This window comes from Lepisosteus platostomus, chromosome 2 (assembly GCF_059453375.1).
Source record: "Lepisosteus platostomus isolate fLepPlt1 chromosome 2, fLepPlt1.hap1, whole genome shotgun sequence".
Lineage (NCBI taxonomy): Eukaryota > Metazoa > Chordata > Actinopteri > Semionotiformes > Lepisosteidae > Lepisosteus > Lepisosteus platostomus.
This window is the reverse complement of record NC_142612.1, coordinates 79,040,883-79,056,105: the sequence shown is the minus strand read 5'-3', so window position 1 is coordinate 79,056,105 and position 15,223 is coordinate 79,040,883. Positions and strand designations below refer to the sequence as shown.

Genomic DNA, 15,223 nt, shown 5'->3' with positions numbered 1-15,223 from the left:
AGCCCCGCGGACTTGTTCGGACTGATCAAGGAGACAGCCCCCCTTTCCCTGCTTTGCCCTTCAGCGAAAATGTAACATACTTCACAGGGCACGATAAAAAACAGAACAAAACAACAACAACAACAACAACCCCAACAAAACAAACGCAAAACATCAGCCAACTAGGAAGGCTCACGACCTGTCACTAATTCGTCAGCGGGACGGGACGGCGAGCCCCCGGACCCCATCGCGCACCTGCCTCGCACCCCGCCGCCGAGCGGGGAATGCCCTTGGTGTCATCTGCCGCGCTCCCCAAAACCTCCCCCCCCCCCATCCCACCACCCGGCCGGGGGGCTGACCTGCCTTTGCAGGGACACCCGGCGCGCTGCCTGGGCTGACAACTCGCATCGCTCCCCGCAGACCGGATCGGAAAGGGGGCGACTGGGAAGCAGACACGCGCAGGCGGACAAGAGCACCCCCTTACCTGCACGTGCCCCTGGTACATATTGAGCGCGGAGTCGCACGCGCCGCTTCCCCCCGTCAGTCGAGCGCCGGCAGAGCAGGCTGGCCGGAGGCACGCATGGGTGCCCGGCGCCGGGACGCGACGGGAGCTGTCCTTGGTGCCGAGCGGAGGAGAGGCAAGGGACGGGACGCGGACCACAGTTCAACGCTAGGCGCTCCTCAGCCGTCACGTTACCGCTTCGGGGAGGGACGGAGGGAGGGAGGGGGCGGGAGGGGGCCGAGCCAGGACGAGAGAGAGAGAGAGAGTAACTTCTGCTCGCTTTGGGGGGCGGGGACCCGGCGGGACCGTCTCCTCGGGCTCCCGACCTCCGCGGGTCGCTCGCGCTGCCGCCGCTGCCGCCGGGGAAGCACACCCGCGCGCGCCCGCCGTCCTCACGTGGCGCCGTCCTCACGGGCAAAAGGGGCGCGCGCACCCGCCCGCGCCGGAGAGGGGCGAGGCGCCGTCTCGGGGCGGGCGCGCGATCGCCACTCCAGACGGCAGCCGCGGGGCGGTGACGACGGGCGCCGCTCCCGCCCCGCAATAAAGCGAGTCTTGCACGGTTTCGGGGGCCACCCGGGGCGGCCCTCTCGGGTGGGCGTCCTGCCCCCGTTCGTACGGCAGGTGCGGGTGCCAACGGCCGTCTCCGGGTAGGGCTGGCCGCTGGGGGGTCTGACGAGCCTCCTCTCCTGTCGGTACCGAGCAGTCACTGTAACTGAGGAACTGTCACGATCCGTCTATATACACATGCAGACCGGAACCGGGGCTGCTTTCACATAAACTGAACCGTCTCACGCATCGTAAGCGCCTCGTTATTGTCTGAAAGGTGTGCGCGGATGCGTTGGTTTTTTTTTACACATCACGGAATGCATGCGTGCATTCACGAGGGGCGTTTTAGTACCTTTGGAAAAAAAACTTTTTCTTCCCTGTGGTTTAAAAACGAGAAATGTGTGGTTCGGCTGTGTGGATTTTGCTCTCGTACTGATGGCTGCGAGTTCGCCCGCCTGGGGCGGCTATCTTTGTCACTTGTTCAGACAAGACAAAAAAGCTATTAGGCGTTTGGATAACGTGCTTACTGAAACTTCACATGACGCTAAAACAAGCTCCATTACCTCAGAATACCTGAACTGAATGTGCCGTAGAGAGGCCCTTGAAGGAGCTGTAATTTGAAGCGAGCTGGTGTGAACTCTTGCTACGGATTCAGAGACGGGAGCGATTAACATTTAATTTTCTGCACACGTCAAGTGCGTCTTCTTCCAAGAAACCACAGCACGGTCAATTTCCAGAAGACGCAGGGTTTGCTTGTTAGAATAGCACTCCTGGAAGAACAGTTAGACCTCAATTTCAATCACCCAAGCTTTATTTTGCTATTGCAAGGTTAGTTTTGCTCCTCTACAGTATCGCCTATTAGTGTTTGATAGTAATGTTGCTGGCAAGACACCTGGGAGAGTCAGAGTGGCTATTGTTCCCCTAGGGAGAGCTTTGAGAAATACTCAAGTCCCCATTTCTGCTTCTGCTGACCATCTGCAGCCTGGAAAGGTAAAAGTCTGTAAATCCAACCCAAAGATCCCTTTCAAGGAGCAAATACAATGGTCGCAATGAAAAGGGTCTTTTTTAAAGGCATCACATTGCATTTAGCCCCCAGTCGTGGTATTCCTGATTCCGATGTCCCGTGCCGGGGTGCTCTTTAGGCTACATTCACGGTTAGGTCTTTGCACAGCAGAGATGGGTTCTCATCACACTCAGGGCCGCGTATGAATACCTCCGAAAAATACTTCATCCCGGAAGTGTTTGCACTGTAAATGGGAGTTATTAACCGAAGCGACAACACGTCGGTCGCCCCCAGCTGTGCCTCATCCCCCGTCGTTGTGAAAGTAACTCTGTATAATCGAGCACAGACGCCTCCCTTTGCACTCGGCTCTGGGGAATCTCCCCTCCAGCCCACCTGCACCTGGGCAGCTGCCCCCTGGCTCCCTCACTCTGCATGGGGTTCGAGGGCCGGGAGACTGCCCATCGGGCAGGTTGAGCCCAATGTCATAGAAAGCCTTCGCTTCTTGTCAACCGCCAAGTAAGAGAACTGCTGTCAAATATTCGTTTCCTATTGGATCTGAGCTTTGGAATAATTGGCTTAGTCTTGAGCCAAGCAGAGAATTTCTTTGTTCCCTTCGTTTTAAATTGTACACTCTGTTGCATTAAAGAAAATTGATTGATTGTTTTACTTTTCCTCCTCAAGATTCCCTAAACTTCCTTATTTAAAATAAAATGAACCGCCCAGACTGCCCGTTTCTCTGTTTCTGTGCCGTGTGGCGCGGCTTTAATTAATCCCATCAGCGCCTTAGAGGTGCGCTCGTCCGGCCGGCGCCGTCGTGCGGTCGTGTTGCTGTGTCGTTGCCTAATCCGTGCAGCCCGGGCAGCCTGTGACTGTGTTGCACTGGACACGAGGCAGTGGAGTGGGTGAGCGTGAAAGGTCACCGTTGACCCCGTGCGAGGAGAGCAGGTGTGAAGAGCACAAGACCCTCGGAGAGGCTCCCGCACTCAAAGACAGAGACTGACGCCAGCCAGGTTGACATGGGCCCTGGAGAGACTGCCAGTGTGTTTGATTCTAAGTATTAATGAAAAGGAATCTGTCACGGACACGCACTGAAATCCGTGTCAGATTTTGGAGAAGACCCTATGCGATGCGGTAAGAGCTGGAGAAAACAGCAGGCGTGGTAAAAGGGAACACACGGGGGTTTAATAGTGCACAAAATAATAGTGACAGTCCGTGAGACAGTGTACGGGGAAGACAAAACGGCATCCAGATCCAAACAGGTCCAAGGGCAGGTCAAAGCACAGTCCGAGAGTCCATCAACAAGGAATCCATCCTGGGACGCGACACAGTTAAAATCCCCGGGAGGAGGGAGCACACGGGCAGACGAGACATGGAGGTCCAAGGGTGACGGGGCGAGGTCCTCCAGACCCCGGGCTCAGGAAGCGGGAGGTGTCGGGGATGAGGCCTATGCCCTCAGGAGACGGGCGTAGGGTTTCCTGGTGCTAGGCGGGCCTCGAGACATCTTACCCTAATGATGAGACCCCGAGGACTGGAGGAGCTGGTCTTAAGTAATAACGCTAAAAGGGTACACCTGGAGAGCTAAAACACACGAACAATAATGAGAGCAGTGGAGCGCCCTCTAGGGAGGGATGTCGGGCGTGACAGAATCACTCTGCAAAACTAAGCCAAATTGGAAGCTTCTGCTATACCTTTGAGTAAAACACCCATAGCTGCACTACCCACACTCTTTGGGCATGAGGTGCTATTATTTAGTGACCAGACAACAACTGACTTCCAATTTGGCGTTGTCACAGCCTAAGCCCCAGTTCGGTTACAATACCATACACATAACACGAGCCAAAACATAAAAGAAACAACAGACAGTTTTACAAACAAAACACAGGCCTTTATTTCCTTTTCTCCCAAACAAAAGCTGAACAAAAACAAACCAGGCTCTTCTGTCCAAACACACTCCAACTCTTCCATCCTGAGAAGAAACCAGCTCCCCCCCCACCAAAGAAAAGGCCCCTGCAAAATATCTTACTCCTCTCGCACTTCCCTGTTTGCACCAAATAAAATAGCAAATTCAATGCAAAAGAGAAGAGGAGGAAATCCAACACAAACATGTCAGGAAAACATCAGAGTCCGGTGCTTTGATGAGCACAAGCAGTCACAGCGCAGGGCCCAGCCTGTGTGAGAGAGCTCAGGGCTGCCTGACGCATCTTCCGCAGGGAAAGGCCAGACCCTGCCGTCAAGACCAGGCCTCAACCTCACTCAGGTGTGCTCCTGTCACATTTAAAGTCTAATCGGAGATTAAGAAGAAGCACACAAAGGTCACAATAGGCATTTAATACATTTAACTGAGCTTTTAACTCCAACACTTATTTACTATGGAAAATGAAGAATTTAAAATGCCATCAAGGCACCTTTTCTCTCGCCTTGGCAGAGGCAAATATGGTTCTCGTCTGAGAGTGATTAATTCTTTAATCTCCAATCCGCTCGCAAGCTTGTCTTTGGACCTCCCGATGGTTAACGTGGAAGAATGCCTGCTGGGTGTCAGCCGTTGTCATTCATTTTCACTGCTGTTTAACTGGGGTTTGATTTAGTTATTCTTCTGTACGCCGTTCTTCATGTTGGCATGCAGTAGCTCTCCAGCGTCTCATCTAGAGACCATGCTGACTAAATCCTGGAATGGAGAGCTATGTACTGTACGTACTATTTACCTAAGTAAGGACATTAACAAAGGGTACATCATATAGTAGGTAAGACCACAAATTGCAATTAATTTCATCTTAAATATTTAATTTGAACACAAGATGGTGTGTGCCCTGTGATGGACCGGCGTCCCGTCCAGGGTGTGTCCTGCCTTGTGCCCAGTGCTTGCTGGGATAGACTCTGGCCCCAACACGACCCTGAACTGGATGCAGCCGTTAGCAAATGGGTGGGTGGGTAGTTTATGCTGCAGAAAACCACTTACAAATCACACTTAAAGGTGTTGAAGAACAATATTTCTTTTTTCAAATCAAAATACTAAGCCTGTTATATAATTTATTTTATTCGGGTAAACGCATGGATCTCTTCATCCTCTGGTGTTTTGGCAACAAAATTGTTTCCCAGAACTCTTTATTCTGAGAACAAGGCAACATTGAAAATCACAGAATATAACGCTATAACCATAAACATTGTAAAAACAAGTAGCTATAAGTGCTTCCTCTAACTTAAGACTACTACATCTTAAAGGGGCTTCCTTTAAGAGACTACTCTTTCACAACACAGCTAAAATATTAGAATTGCTTGCTTAAATGTTAATGCTGCCTTAAGTTATAATCATGCAATGAGTCTGTGAATAAAGTATTTTTACTAATTCATAACTCCATACATACAGTTTGTGAATATGGTGTCAAGGTACATTTCCCATTCCTTTATCTAAATAAGATAAAGATAGAATAGGAATATTCTATAAGAATAATCTAGAATAATAAAAATAAATCCAGATAAAGTGTAAATCCTGTATTAGAAAAAGCTCAGTGCTAACATGTGCGCATAGTAAAAGCACTGTGTGTTGAGCGGTTTCCTCAGTTCATCATGGTGACAATAACTGATAGAGGTGAAGCCCATCATCTGTAAGCTACAGTGCAGAAAATCCCAGGCCATACATTATGTAGACACTCTGTATGTAGTTCAGTTCCCAGACCGCCTAATTTTCTTAAAAATAAACTGTTCGGCCATCATTCTTTGTAATAAATACAATGTAAAACACAAAAGCAGGAATATTTCAATACACAGAGCCACACTCCATTTGCATATCCTTACCGTAGTGGTTCCCACACAGAGACAGCAGCTGACAGATGGTTCAGGGCAGCAGGTAAGGTAAATTACTCAGGGCTGAAAGCTATTGTCTGCGCTCGGGCTGCACGCCGTTTTCATTCTGAATCTCAATGATTAGTGCATCACAGTGGTGACACAGTGGGCATTATTTTAGGAGGGATCACTAAAAGTCTGCCCACGACGTCTGCGGCTGAGCGCCGACTCTCCTGTGCAAACACACAACTCCCTTGTCAAGCTGCGTGACCGAGTGCAGGACTCTGCCCATGGAGCTGCCAGCCGGCCAGCCGGTCACGTTAAGGAACCGTCCTGGAATTACGATACCTGCTGACGTGGAACGTTGTCAATCGGATGAAAAAGTGATGTCAATGACCTGTTTTAAATAATAATAAGAAAGGAGCCAGAATAGCAGGCTTTGGGACATCAGGAAAATCCATCAGCAGTATGAATGGCCTCACAGCTGGCACCTACATGGAGATTAATTATGTATTAAACTCTATTAGCTCATGCACAGATAATGTGTGCAGATACAGTATATAATCCACATATGTAACTAAGATCTTCGCTCCTCTCCTTAACTTCTCAGGGGTGCTGCTAAAGTGCAGATTGGCACCCCTTATTTTCTGATTCACACGAACACGTAAAAGCTGCTGCTCTGAAATGAAGAGCCCCTTGCCCACCTTGTTGCTGTCGCTTGTGACCTGAGCTCCGTCTCCAGTGCTGACGGGGACAGGGGAATGCTGGTATTGTAGAAGTTCAGTCTCCTGGCCGTTTTAACAGATCCTACTTCTCGCAGCCTCTGTTCTGTGGGAAACGGACACAGAAGCGGGACTGACTCGTTCCCTGAAACACATGCACAAGTCTAACTCTTGCACACCGGCACATACTGTAGGGCCTGCTCGGCTGGCGTGTTTTATTGGGATTTCCCCCGGCTGGAGAACTGCCGGTGGTGATTGCACAGTGGAGCAGGAGACCTCTGCCCAAGTCTCCAGGAGTTCTCCGGCAGGTAGGGCTACTGCTCTTTCCTGCTGTCCTCAGGATCCGTCATTTAGAGCCCTGTCGGTTCTCAGTACCCAGAAGATGCATCTGCTGCTCTCTAGGCTGCGTCCTGACATCTGGACTCTGGACGGATTTGCGTTTTATCCTTGATGTACATTACACTGCAGCTGGAGATACACATTAGCACTGCATATGTCTCCCAAAGGCATTTACGGTTTCAGTTCTGATTTAAACAAAATGCAAAGTGTTCAAGGATCTAATGCAAAATTGAATATTGAATCAGTCCGACGATTCCATGTTGTTATTTTCATGTTTTGTTAACAGGTCCAGTGTTTCAAGCAGAACACGTCAGTGGAGAAATGGTGAATTTTGGTGGATTTTCACTCTAGCGCTCTCTGTCATTCACCAGCTATACAAAAAGGTTGTGAGTGAAAAGTAGTGTCTGAAGGACATACTGTAAACTGTTTTCATGTGGTTGAGTTTTACATCCTTTTGATCAGAAGGTCTAAGTAGACATCGTAAGTAATAATCACAATGCACCGTAACATGTTGAAAAGATTGACCGCTTAACAGCGTAGCAAGGCCAGGAATTTCTCTCGTGAAAATCTCAAATGTATCAGTATGGGTTAGAATTTAAAAAAGGGGACGTGATATCTTGCTTAGAGTGCTGGTTATTTTAAATCTTTTAGATCTTTTTTAACAATAAGGTTCTTAGGCATTTCAGTTCTCATCAAGGCCTCAGAAGTTGTTTTCTGACCAAGAGTTAGAGAAAGTATGACAATACAGAAGTATTATTAAAACTCAAACTGACACCTCAATTTAACAGTACATCAATTTGTGTGTAATATAGAGTACTCTGTTATAAATTACTTGTATGTATGATAAATTACTTATATCATGTACTCTGATATATACAAATGCATTGATCTTTTTCATTCAGTATTTTATGTTTTTTACATGGGTTATATTCGTAGTACAGAACCTGTCTCCCATAATCTTTGATTCACCCAAGTCCCTTAATTTTTAAAATCACTATCTCTTTTGAGTTTATCATTTATCATTTTTTCCAATGTTAATATGTGCACAAGGCAGGGCTATTTATAATTAATGTTTCTCAGAACTGAAGTTAAAAATATGAATGCTCAGATTCCGATTGTGTAATTAGTGGTGTGCCACAGGGATTTGTGCTAGGACCACTGCCCATCCACATCTATTTTAGTGAGTTAGTCACTTTATTGCACAATGGGTTGTGGGGTCTGAAACAGTCACCCAGCCATGTTACACTGGCTTCTTTCAAGAAACAGATGGATGAATGAAATGATCAAGAAGGAGTAAATGACCTTCTCTCATTTGCTATGTTCTTAATATTTTTTAATTCTGTAAAAATATCAGACATAGAAGTGACAACTTTTCCATCTTTTTACACTGTTCAGAAAACTCCACACAAGGTCTTGTGGAGTTTAGCATCGCAGCAGAGAGGTAGAATCTGGGATTAGAAATGCTATTGATCTCTGCACAGATTCTGATATTATGGAATCAACAGCATTTGTCCTTGGTCAGAATTTATGTAACTATGGAAATTGAGGATGGAACAGGAGCAGTATTACTATCTATCACTGTAATGAATGCTGTCTAACTTCTCGACCAGAATCTGTGAGCTAATTTCATTCACCAGTGATGCTTTAAATTATGAGCACTGACAAGTACAACAACAGAACTCTTGTCAGCCCTTCAACATCTTTTGTTATAAGGCTATTGGGTTCAGATTCATGGTTTCAGATATCAGTCTTGTGTTTGAAAACACAAATCATCAGTCTGTAGAGAACACAAAATAAAAAAAAATCAGTATTGCACTTGTATATTTTCTTTTGTCAAAAATATTCAATCTGCATGTTATTTAGTTGATTATTATAATAATGCAGAGAAAATTTTATTTTAATTCCATCATCTACCACCACAATAATTTAAAAGATCTATTTAAAAATACCAAATACCAAATTGAGACAACCTTGCCACTTACACATAAACAAATACATAATTCTTCTGTTATTCTGATGTGTCTGTTGATGGACTGACACACATTGTCACACACGGGGACTGACGCTACTGGGAAAGATATTTTGAGTATTGTCCTGATGATTCCTCAGCATAAATTAAGCAGTAAGACTGCTATTGGTCACAGTTACATTGTGTCTTTGAAGAATGAAATCAGATGAGTGTTTGAAGTCACTGCTAGCAGTCAAGGACAGTTTTTGCTTGAGAAGCAATGGATCATTTGCAGCGTTCTGTCCGACTAAGTTTAGTAGTTTCCTCTCACACGTGACGCCATCTCCTCAGCTAAATCAAATCGCTTCTTCACGCTTGTCTGACCTCCACCCACCCGCACTCACAGAGCCCCGAGTAATTAGTCCTCCTGTTTAAGAACCCATGTGATAGCAGCGCACGATCTGGGATTTCTGCACACAGCTCGGCTAGCAAGAAGCACAGACCTTTTGATTTTTTTCCTCTGTGGTGATTTATTATAACATCCTTTATGTTAAAAAAAGAATTGCTCTAGGTTTATGTCTTAAATGCTGGAAGTGGTAGGTTAATTAAGTGGAACGTCTCAGAGAGGTTTCCCTTAATATCTTTGAGGCTTAAACTCCGATGACGCATATAATGTGAACTCTTGATCTCAATTCAAGGCCAGTTTGTTACAATGAACCAAAAAAGCACCGATTACAGAATCTGTCTCGGGGTGTCTGTGAAGCCTGGAGGCGACACTGCAGGTGACACGAGGGACCAGGGGTTTGCACCCAGAGGTGCGTTGTGCTCCATCTTCTCCTGGCTTTCTCATGTGCGACACCCGCCTGGAGAGGGTGCTCTCACAGGTTTACCACCACAAGTACTGGGCACCTGTCTCGGGTCTGTGGTAGCAGTGTGCACCGTGGGATCCTCAGTCTTCCCCCTGGGAGTCCAGAGGCCCGAGTGCTGCACCCTGCGGTGCTTGCTAGGGTGAGGATGATCCATTATACGAGTGAGCCAGTCCGAAGGAGTCCAGTCTCAGGCCAACTCAACTACCTTTACAAGAGGTTCGAGAGGGGAACTTCGTCAGCGTGCATCGGCTGCCAAAGCACAAGCTCCCTGTTGCTTTACAGTGGGCAACTGTCTCACCACAGTGCAAGCAGGCGTTCTGTTAAGACTTTCATAGCGGGTTTACGTCAAAGGAGCTGAGGACAGGCGCTCGAGACTGGACTGGACGTTTTCAGACTGTACACGATTGCCCTGTATGCGTTATGTATAATCTGCTGCAAAATAAGCCGCATAATGGGAGACGGAGTGGTCTGAAGTCATGCCAAATGGAGATGGGAGCATTCTGCTGTTGTCGCTGGGGGAAAATTAATTGCTCTGCCTTGTTATAAGCGAGCACTGCAGAGCTGAGCTTGATTCAGAGAGTGAAATACGTCCAAGGGTTCTGTGACTAATCTTTATCCTCAATTGGCTTACCAGTACTTAATCTTCCCCAGTTTGCCGCTGGGATCCTGCTCTCGAAAACCAGTCCAAGATATTGTACCATCCAGAGTGGCTCCAACACAGGGAAAAAACTTTTTTACAGTCAAAGTTATATGAGAAGCTGAGGGCTTGTGTGGGCAGATCTACAGTAAGGATGTTTCCAGGACATGGTGGTTTACTGACATAATAAACGGTAAAGAAATTCAGGTGGACAAGCTAATCATCTTCACACATCATGGAATATTATCTAGAATAGATTTTTTTTGTAAAACTGGAGTTCTAATCTGGATTTTCCCATTTCTGTAGCAAGACACACTTACAAGACAGGAAGTCTTAAGGGCTACGCAAGTTACACAGCTTGTTTTGTGAAACGGACTCAGAGCCAGCTCTGTCAGTGGGACCCTTCTCTTCTTGGCTCGTGCTCCTCCTACGCAGACGTGGTTGTAAACAACTGCATCAATAGTGGAAGCAGGTAATAACACGTGAGGGCATCACACTCACACTTTTTTCCTACGTCAGACTGAGACTGAGACTGAGGCTGAGGCTGCTCTCTGCCTGATCAGATAAGATGTTATTTGGGTCGACAGCCCTCGGTGCAGAAACATGCCCTGTCTTACTCAGGGCAGCAGCAGGTGTGGAAGTCTGGATTAAGAAACAGAGCAGAACGATTCCTTTGCCATCCTATGGCACAGTATCTGGCTCCTGTCCTGTGAGATTAAGGCCCGTGTCAGGACAGAGCTCACTAAACCCCTGGCAGTGGAGCGGAACATACTAATACTGATTGAGGAAGGAAGATCAAGACCTCTTGCTTTCTAACTTGGTAAAAATACTCAAAGTCTTAAAGATTTATCGTAGATGCGGGCGAGTGGTTCTGTCCCCACCGGAGGAGATACAATCACAGGCACAGGATGTAAACGGGTTAATCTCTCCTGAGTCCCACCTCCTGTCCACATGATAATTAATGTCAGTCAGCACGCGTGCAAGTAAAAGCAAACGTGATTTTCCAGTGGCAGCTAGACTTTTGTGACGTTTGCACCACGTACCTTGTCAAGCAGACAAAAAACATTTACAAATGAATTTCAGTCACTGAAAATGTACTGTATTTTTGTCTGGATTGCCCAGTGTGTTTTATACTGTTTACAATCCTCTGTAAAATAAACTCCCTGCAGAATGGGAGAACGGTCTGAAGTCGTGTCATGAAGTCGTGGAACATGCGAATGTGTTTTTATCACACTAACACCTCCATGGGAGCTGGGGACTGCAGGCTGTCCTCCTACAGTCCACTGCCCAGTGGAGACTGAGGGTGGACACCATGTGTAGTACCCCCGGTTCTGTCTATATCTGCTCTCAGAGCTATTTCCAGACCGACCAGATTTGATATTTTTTAAATCGCGCCCGAGTGTGATGCAGAACGCAGGCCAAGTGCAGGAGCAAAACAGAACGTGGAAGGCAACAAGACAGCCTCCTTTTTTTAAACCGGGGTGTAGGTGGCCATAAGGCCTTGACTCTCGTCTGAGATCCCAAACCTGCAGAGCAGCTCTCACATCAGCTTCTGGGCAATCCTACAAAAGACTATTCCATAGCACAAACACAACAGCAAAATTAATGTAAAACTGCAAACATATCAGTTAAATGTGTGGCAGTGGGTGTGCTCTGAATTTAGACCCGGTCATATGCATGATAGATTAGTCTGACCTACATCTGGAGAGTCAAATAAACTGTAATCCCTGGATCTGGTGCAAATCCGTCATAACCTGTAATGTGCCTTTTCAAGCCTCCGCTTTAACTTTTTGTACTGGGCATGCGATCCGACGCTGGTGGTGGTAAACAGCACAGGATACTGCGACAACAGGAGAGCCCCTCGGAGGAACTCAGGGACCAAAGGACAGAGGTGGGGAGGGTTCCTCTGGCCTGTGTCTGCGATTGATTGCTGATCAGTCACTTCTGGAGCCCTGCTGGCTAAGGGACTTCAGCAGGACTGGGAGGACCAGTAAAGGAGTCCAGCTGGTCCCCATATTCACTTGGTGGCCAAGTCAGCTAGAACCCCTGACTCAGCGAGCAAGAATAGGACCTGGTGTGTATCAGGGTGGCTTTGAAATACTTTGCAGCCCAGACCCATTGAATTGTTCTGTGTTGGATATCTTTCATTCTAAAGGCAAAAGCTTTGATTCAACAGTGCGCAATTCCTTACCCACTTTTCCCATGTTTGGAAAACTATTTCCCCCACTCCGAAGCTGTGCGCATATGCACCCGAGGTGATAATCAGCCTAGACCGATCTGAAATTCGAGATCGTTTCACCGTGCGACTGCAGCGACTTGCGGGGAAGCCAAGCGAGAGGTTTGGTGTGGAAGTTTTATAGCGATGTCTTGTTCCGAGGCGTCACTAGCGCGGAGCCAACAGGACTCGTTGAAAAGAGGCAGCAGCTCCAGCACAGGGAGGAACCTGGCAGGTCTACAGCTGCTGACCTCAGCACTGCCGGCCCTGCCAGTGAATGTGCCTGCCCTGCTTATTCAGATCTGCCAATTAAAAATGTTGCCTTGAGGGTCTGAGCTGTAAACGCTGTAAATACCAATGCTGCACGGTGCCATTCCAGTGACATTCATCGATTCATCAGCCACCACTGCAACATGACCTTTCACAGCCAGCGAACTGAAATCAGCAGGTGCTGAAGTGAGGAAAGGGAAACCTGCAGCCTCTCGGGCCTGGGGCCTCAGGGATGTGGCTGCAGAGATTCGTGTGTTTTTCAGCATCAGTGCAGGAGATCCCAAAGGGGGTTCTGGCACCCCAGGGAAGACGGGGTCTCATTATTCCCAAGTTGTGGAATAAGTACCTCTCTGGAAAACCGATCAAAAGGGTAAAATCTTTTTGGAGCATTTTAGTGTGTTTCTGAGTCTTTTCCAGCTACGCTTTCTGCAAGTTCATCCCTGCATATCCAGACGGGAGCATGTTACTGCTCGGCAGATACAGTGGGAAGACAATCGTAAAAACAATCGGAAGCGAGAGTATCCCACCCAGCCTGTCTGGCCCCATGGAGTAGTTAGTAGCTAACTGATCCCAGGATCTCATCCAGACATTTCTTGAAGGAAACCAGGGTATCGGCTTCACCCACATGGCTGGGTATCCTGTTCCATGCTCCCACAACCCTTTATAGGAAGAAATACCTGCTGTTTGCAGATTTAAATGTAGTTATAATCACTGTTCATTCCGCAGATATCCACTGGCCTTGGAGTATTTGGATACTCCATCCTCGTGTAGGATCCTCTGTTCGAGACGAAAAGGCTCAGCTGGCTAAAGTGTGTTTTAAGCAGAATAAAAAGTATGAGTAATTAGGAGATTTTGAGGTTATAATGTGGGGGAAGTGTCTAAAGATACAGAGCAAATGTACCACAAAAGTGCTGTTTATTTGATCAGTGACTGTCACTGTTGTTCACTGTCACCTTGGCTACACTGACAAATGGGAATGAGAGAGAGCTGAGCAGGGTGACCCCAAAGATTTTTATTCTCTGTCTGGATTCTTCCTGCCAGATCTGTGGTATCAACCGGCTCAAACCCCGTCTAACGAGTCATTGTCTCCCCCCTCCGCGTCAGGCTTTGTTGTGCTGCTTGACTGAGTCATTGCTCAATTGGGCTGCTGCTAACATTCTGTGAGAATCCATCAGGAAACAAATCTTCATCTTCCTGAGAGCTCTGTGTCTTCAGGAGACACAGCTCCCCTCCCAGGAAGGCAAGGGCTACATACAAGCCTGTGGCGGTAGCTGTGGTGAGTTATACTGGCTGACCCACTAGCCCGTACTAGTCTTTGATTTCAGAAAACCCCTGTGCATCAGTGCAGTTACCCCCTAGCAACAGAAAGAAAAATGCCCTGTTTCACTGCTCTTTTGAGCTGCCTGTTATCACAAAGGTTTACCAACACAGGCCTCGATTTTAAGGATCACTCACTGTCCTGCAGTTCTGCCGCAGTGCCGCTGGGTGCGCGTTGATTGTTCAGGAAGTCAGAACAGCTGTCTTGTGGAAACGGAGCACCCCGGAATGGGAATACAGAAAGGGCCACAACTGGGGCAAACAGGAGCCCCGCGGGCAGGAGAGCAAGTGCAGGGTCACGCTGTAGTTTTCACAAGACAGCATTTCATTCCCGTCAGGATGAGTAGAAAGGCAAGTCCACTTCACGGCGCAATACCTCTGTAATGAGACCTTGACCGGACTGCACAGTAAAGCAGTCTGCTTTCAAAGGTCTGAATAGCGGCAGGTACATTTTTCTACCAGGCAGGTCTCCATTCAGCAGCCTGCAAACAAGGGTCTCCTGCTTGGAGTGTAATTCTCTCCGTAGTTCTGCAGCACTAATTGTACATTTTTAAAGCAATAAATTTATAATTTCAATTTATATGCAATTTATATGCACAGTTTTTTTTTTTTTAAAAGCATCTGATGTACATTTTGTGAACTGGGCATGCCGAACTCTCACACTCAAGGTTTTTTAAAACTACAGCCAAGCAGCTGTAAGAGGCAGTTTAGTCTCATGACTGTAGCCGCAGGTCAGATCTGGGACACTCAGGCCACACGCACACCAGCATATTGAAGGATTAGTCTGCTTCTTTAGCTGTCTGTCTGAGCAAATCAGCAGCCGGAAGGAGATTGCTGTTGTGCTGTGCCTTTAGCTCGCTAAGATTAATAAATTACTAAATGGGTACATAAAACATATCGTTCCGGATGCTCTATATATAAAAGTGGCTGGCGGCTGGTGCTGGAGCCTCACAGCTCTCGGGTCCGGACCTTGATTCTGGACTGGGGCCCCTTATGTGTGGAGTCTGCATGTTCTTGCTGTGGTACCGAGAGGTTTTTTCTTTTCTTCTCCGGTGAGTGTGAGTGTGAGTCAAGGCCAGTCTTGCCCGTAAATGTG

General features: G+C 47.4%; 1 protein-coding gene across 2 annotated transcripts in view; it reads right to left on the bottom strand.

The window, feature by feature from the left end:
• The window catches only part of LOC148677366 (PEX5-related protein-like), a 67,253-nt gene extending 66,532 nt beyond the window's left edge, over positions 1-721 (bottom strand). For both annotated transcript variants that reach the window (XM_088621550.1, XM_088621577.1), the window contains exon 1: positions 464-721. In XM_088621550.1, coding sequence (XP_088477676.1) covers positions 464-484 — 21 coding nt within the window. In that variant the 5' untranslated portion in view covers positions 485-721. The remainder of the gene's footprint in view (positions 1-463) is intronic.
• Positions 722-15,223: the final 14,502 nt, after the last annotated feature.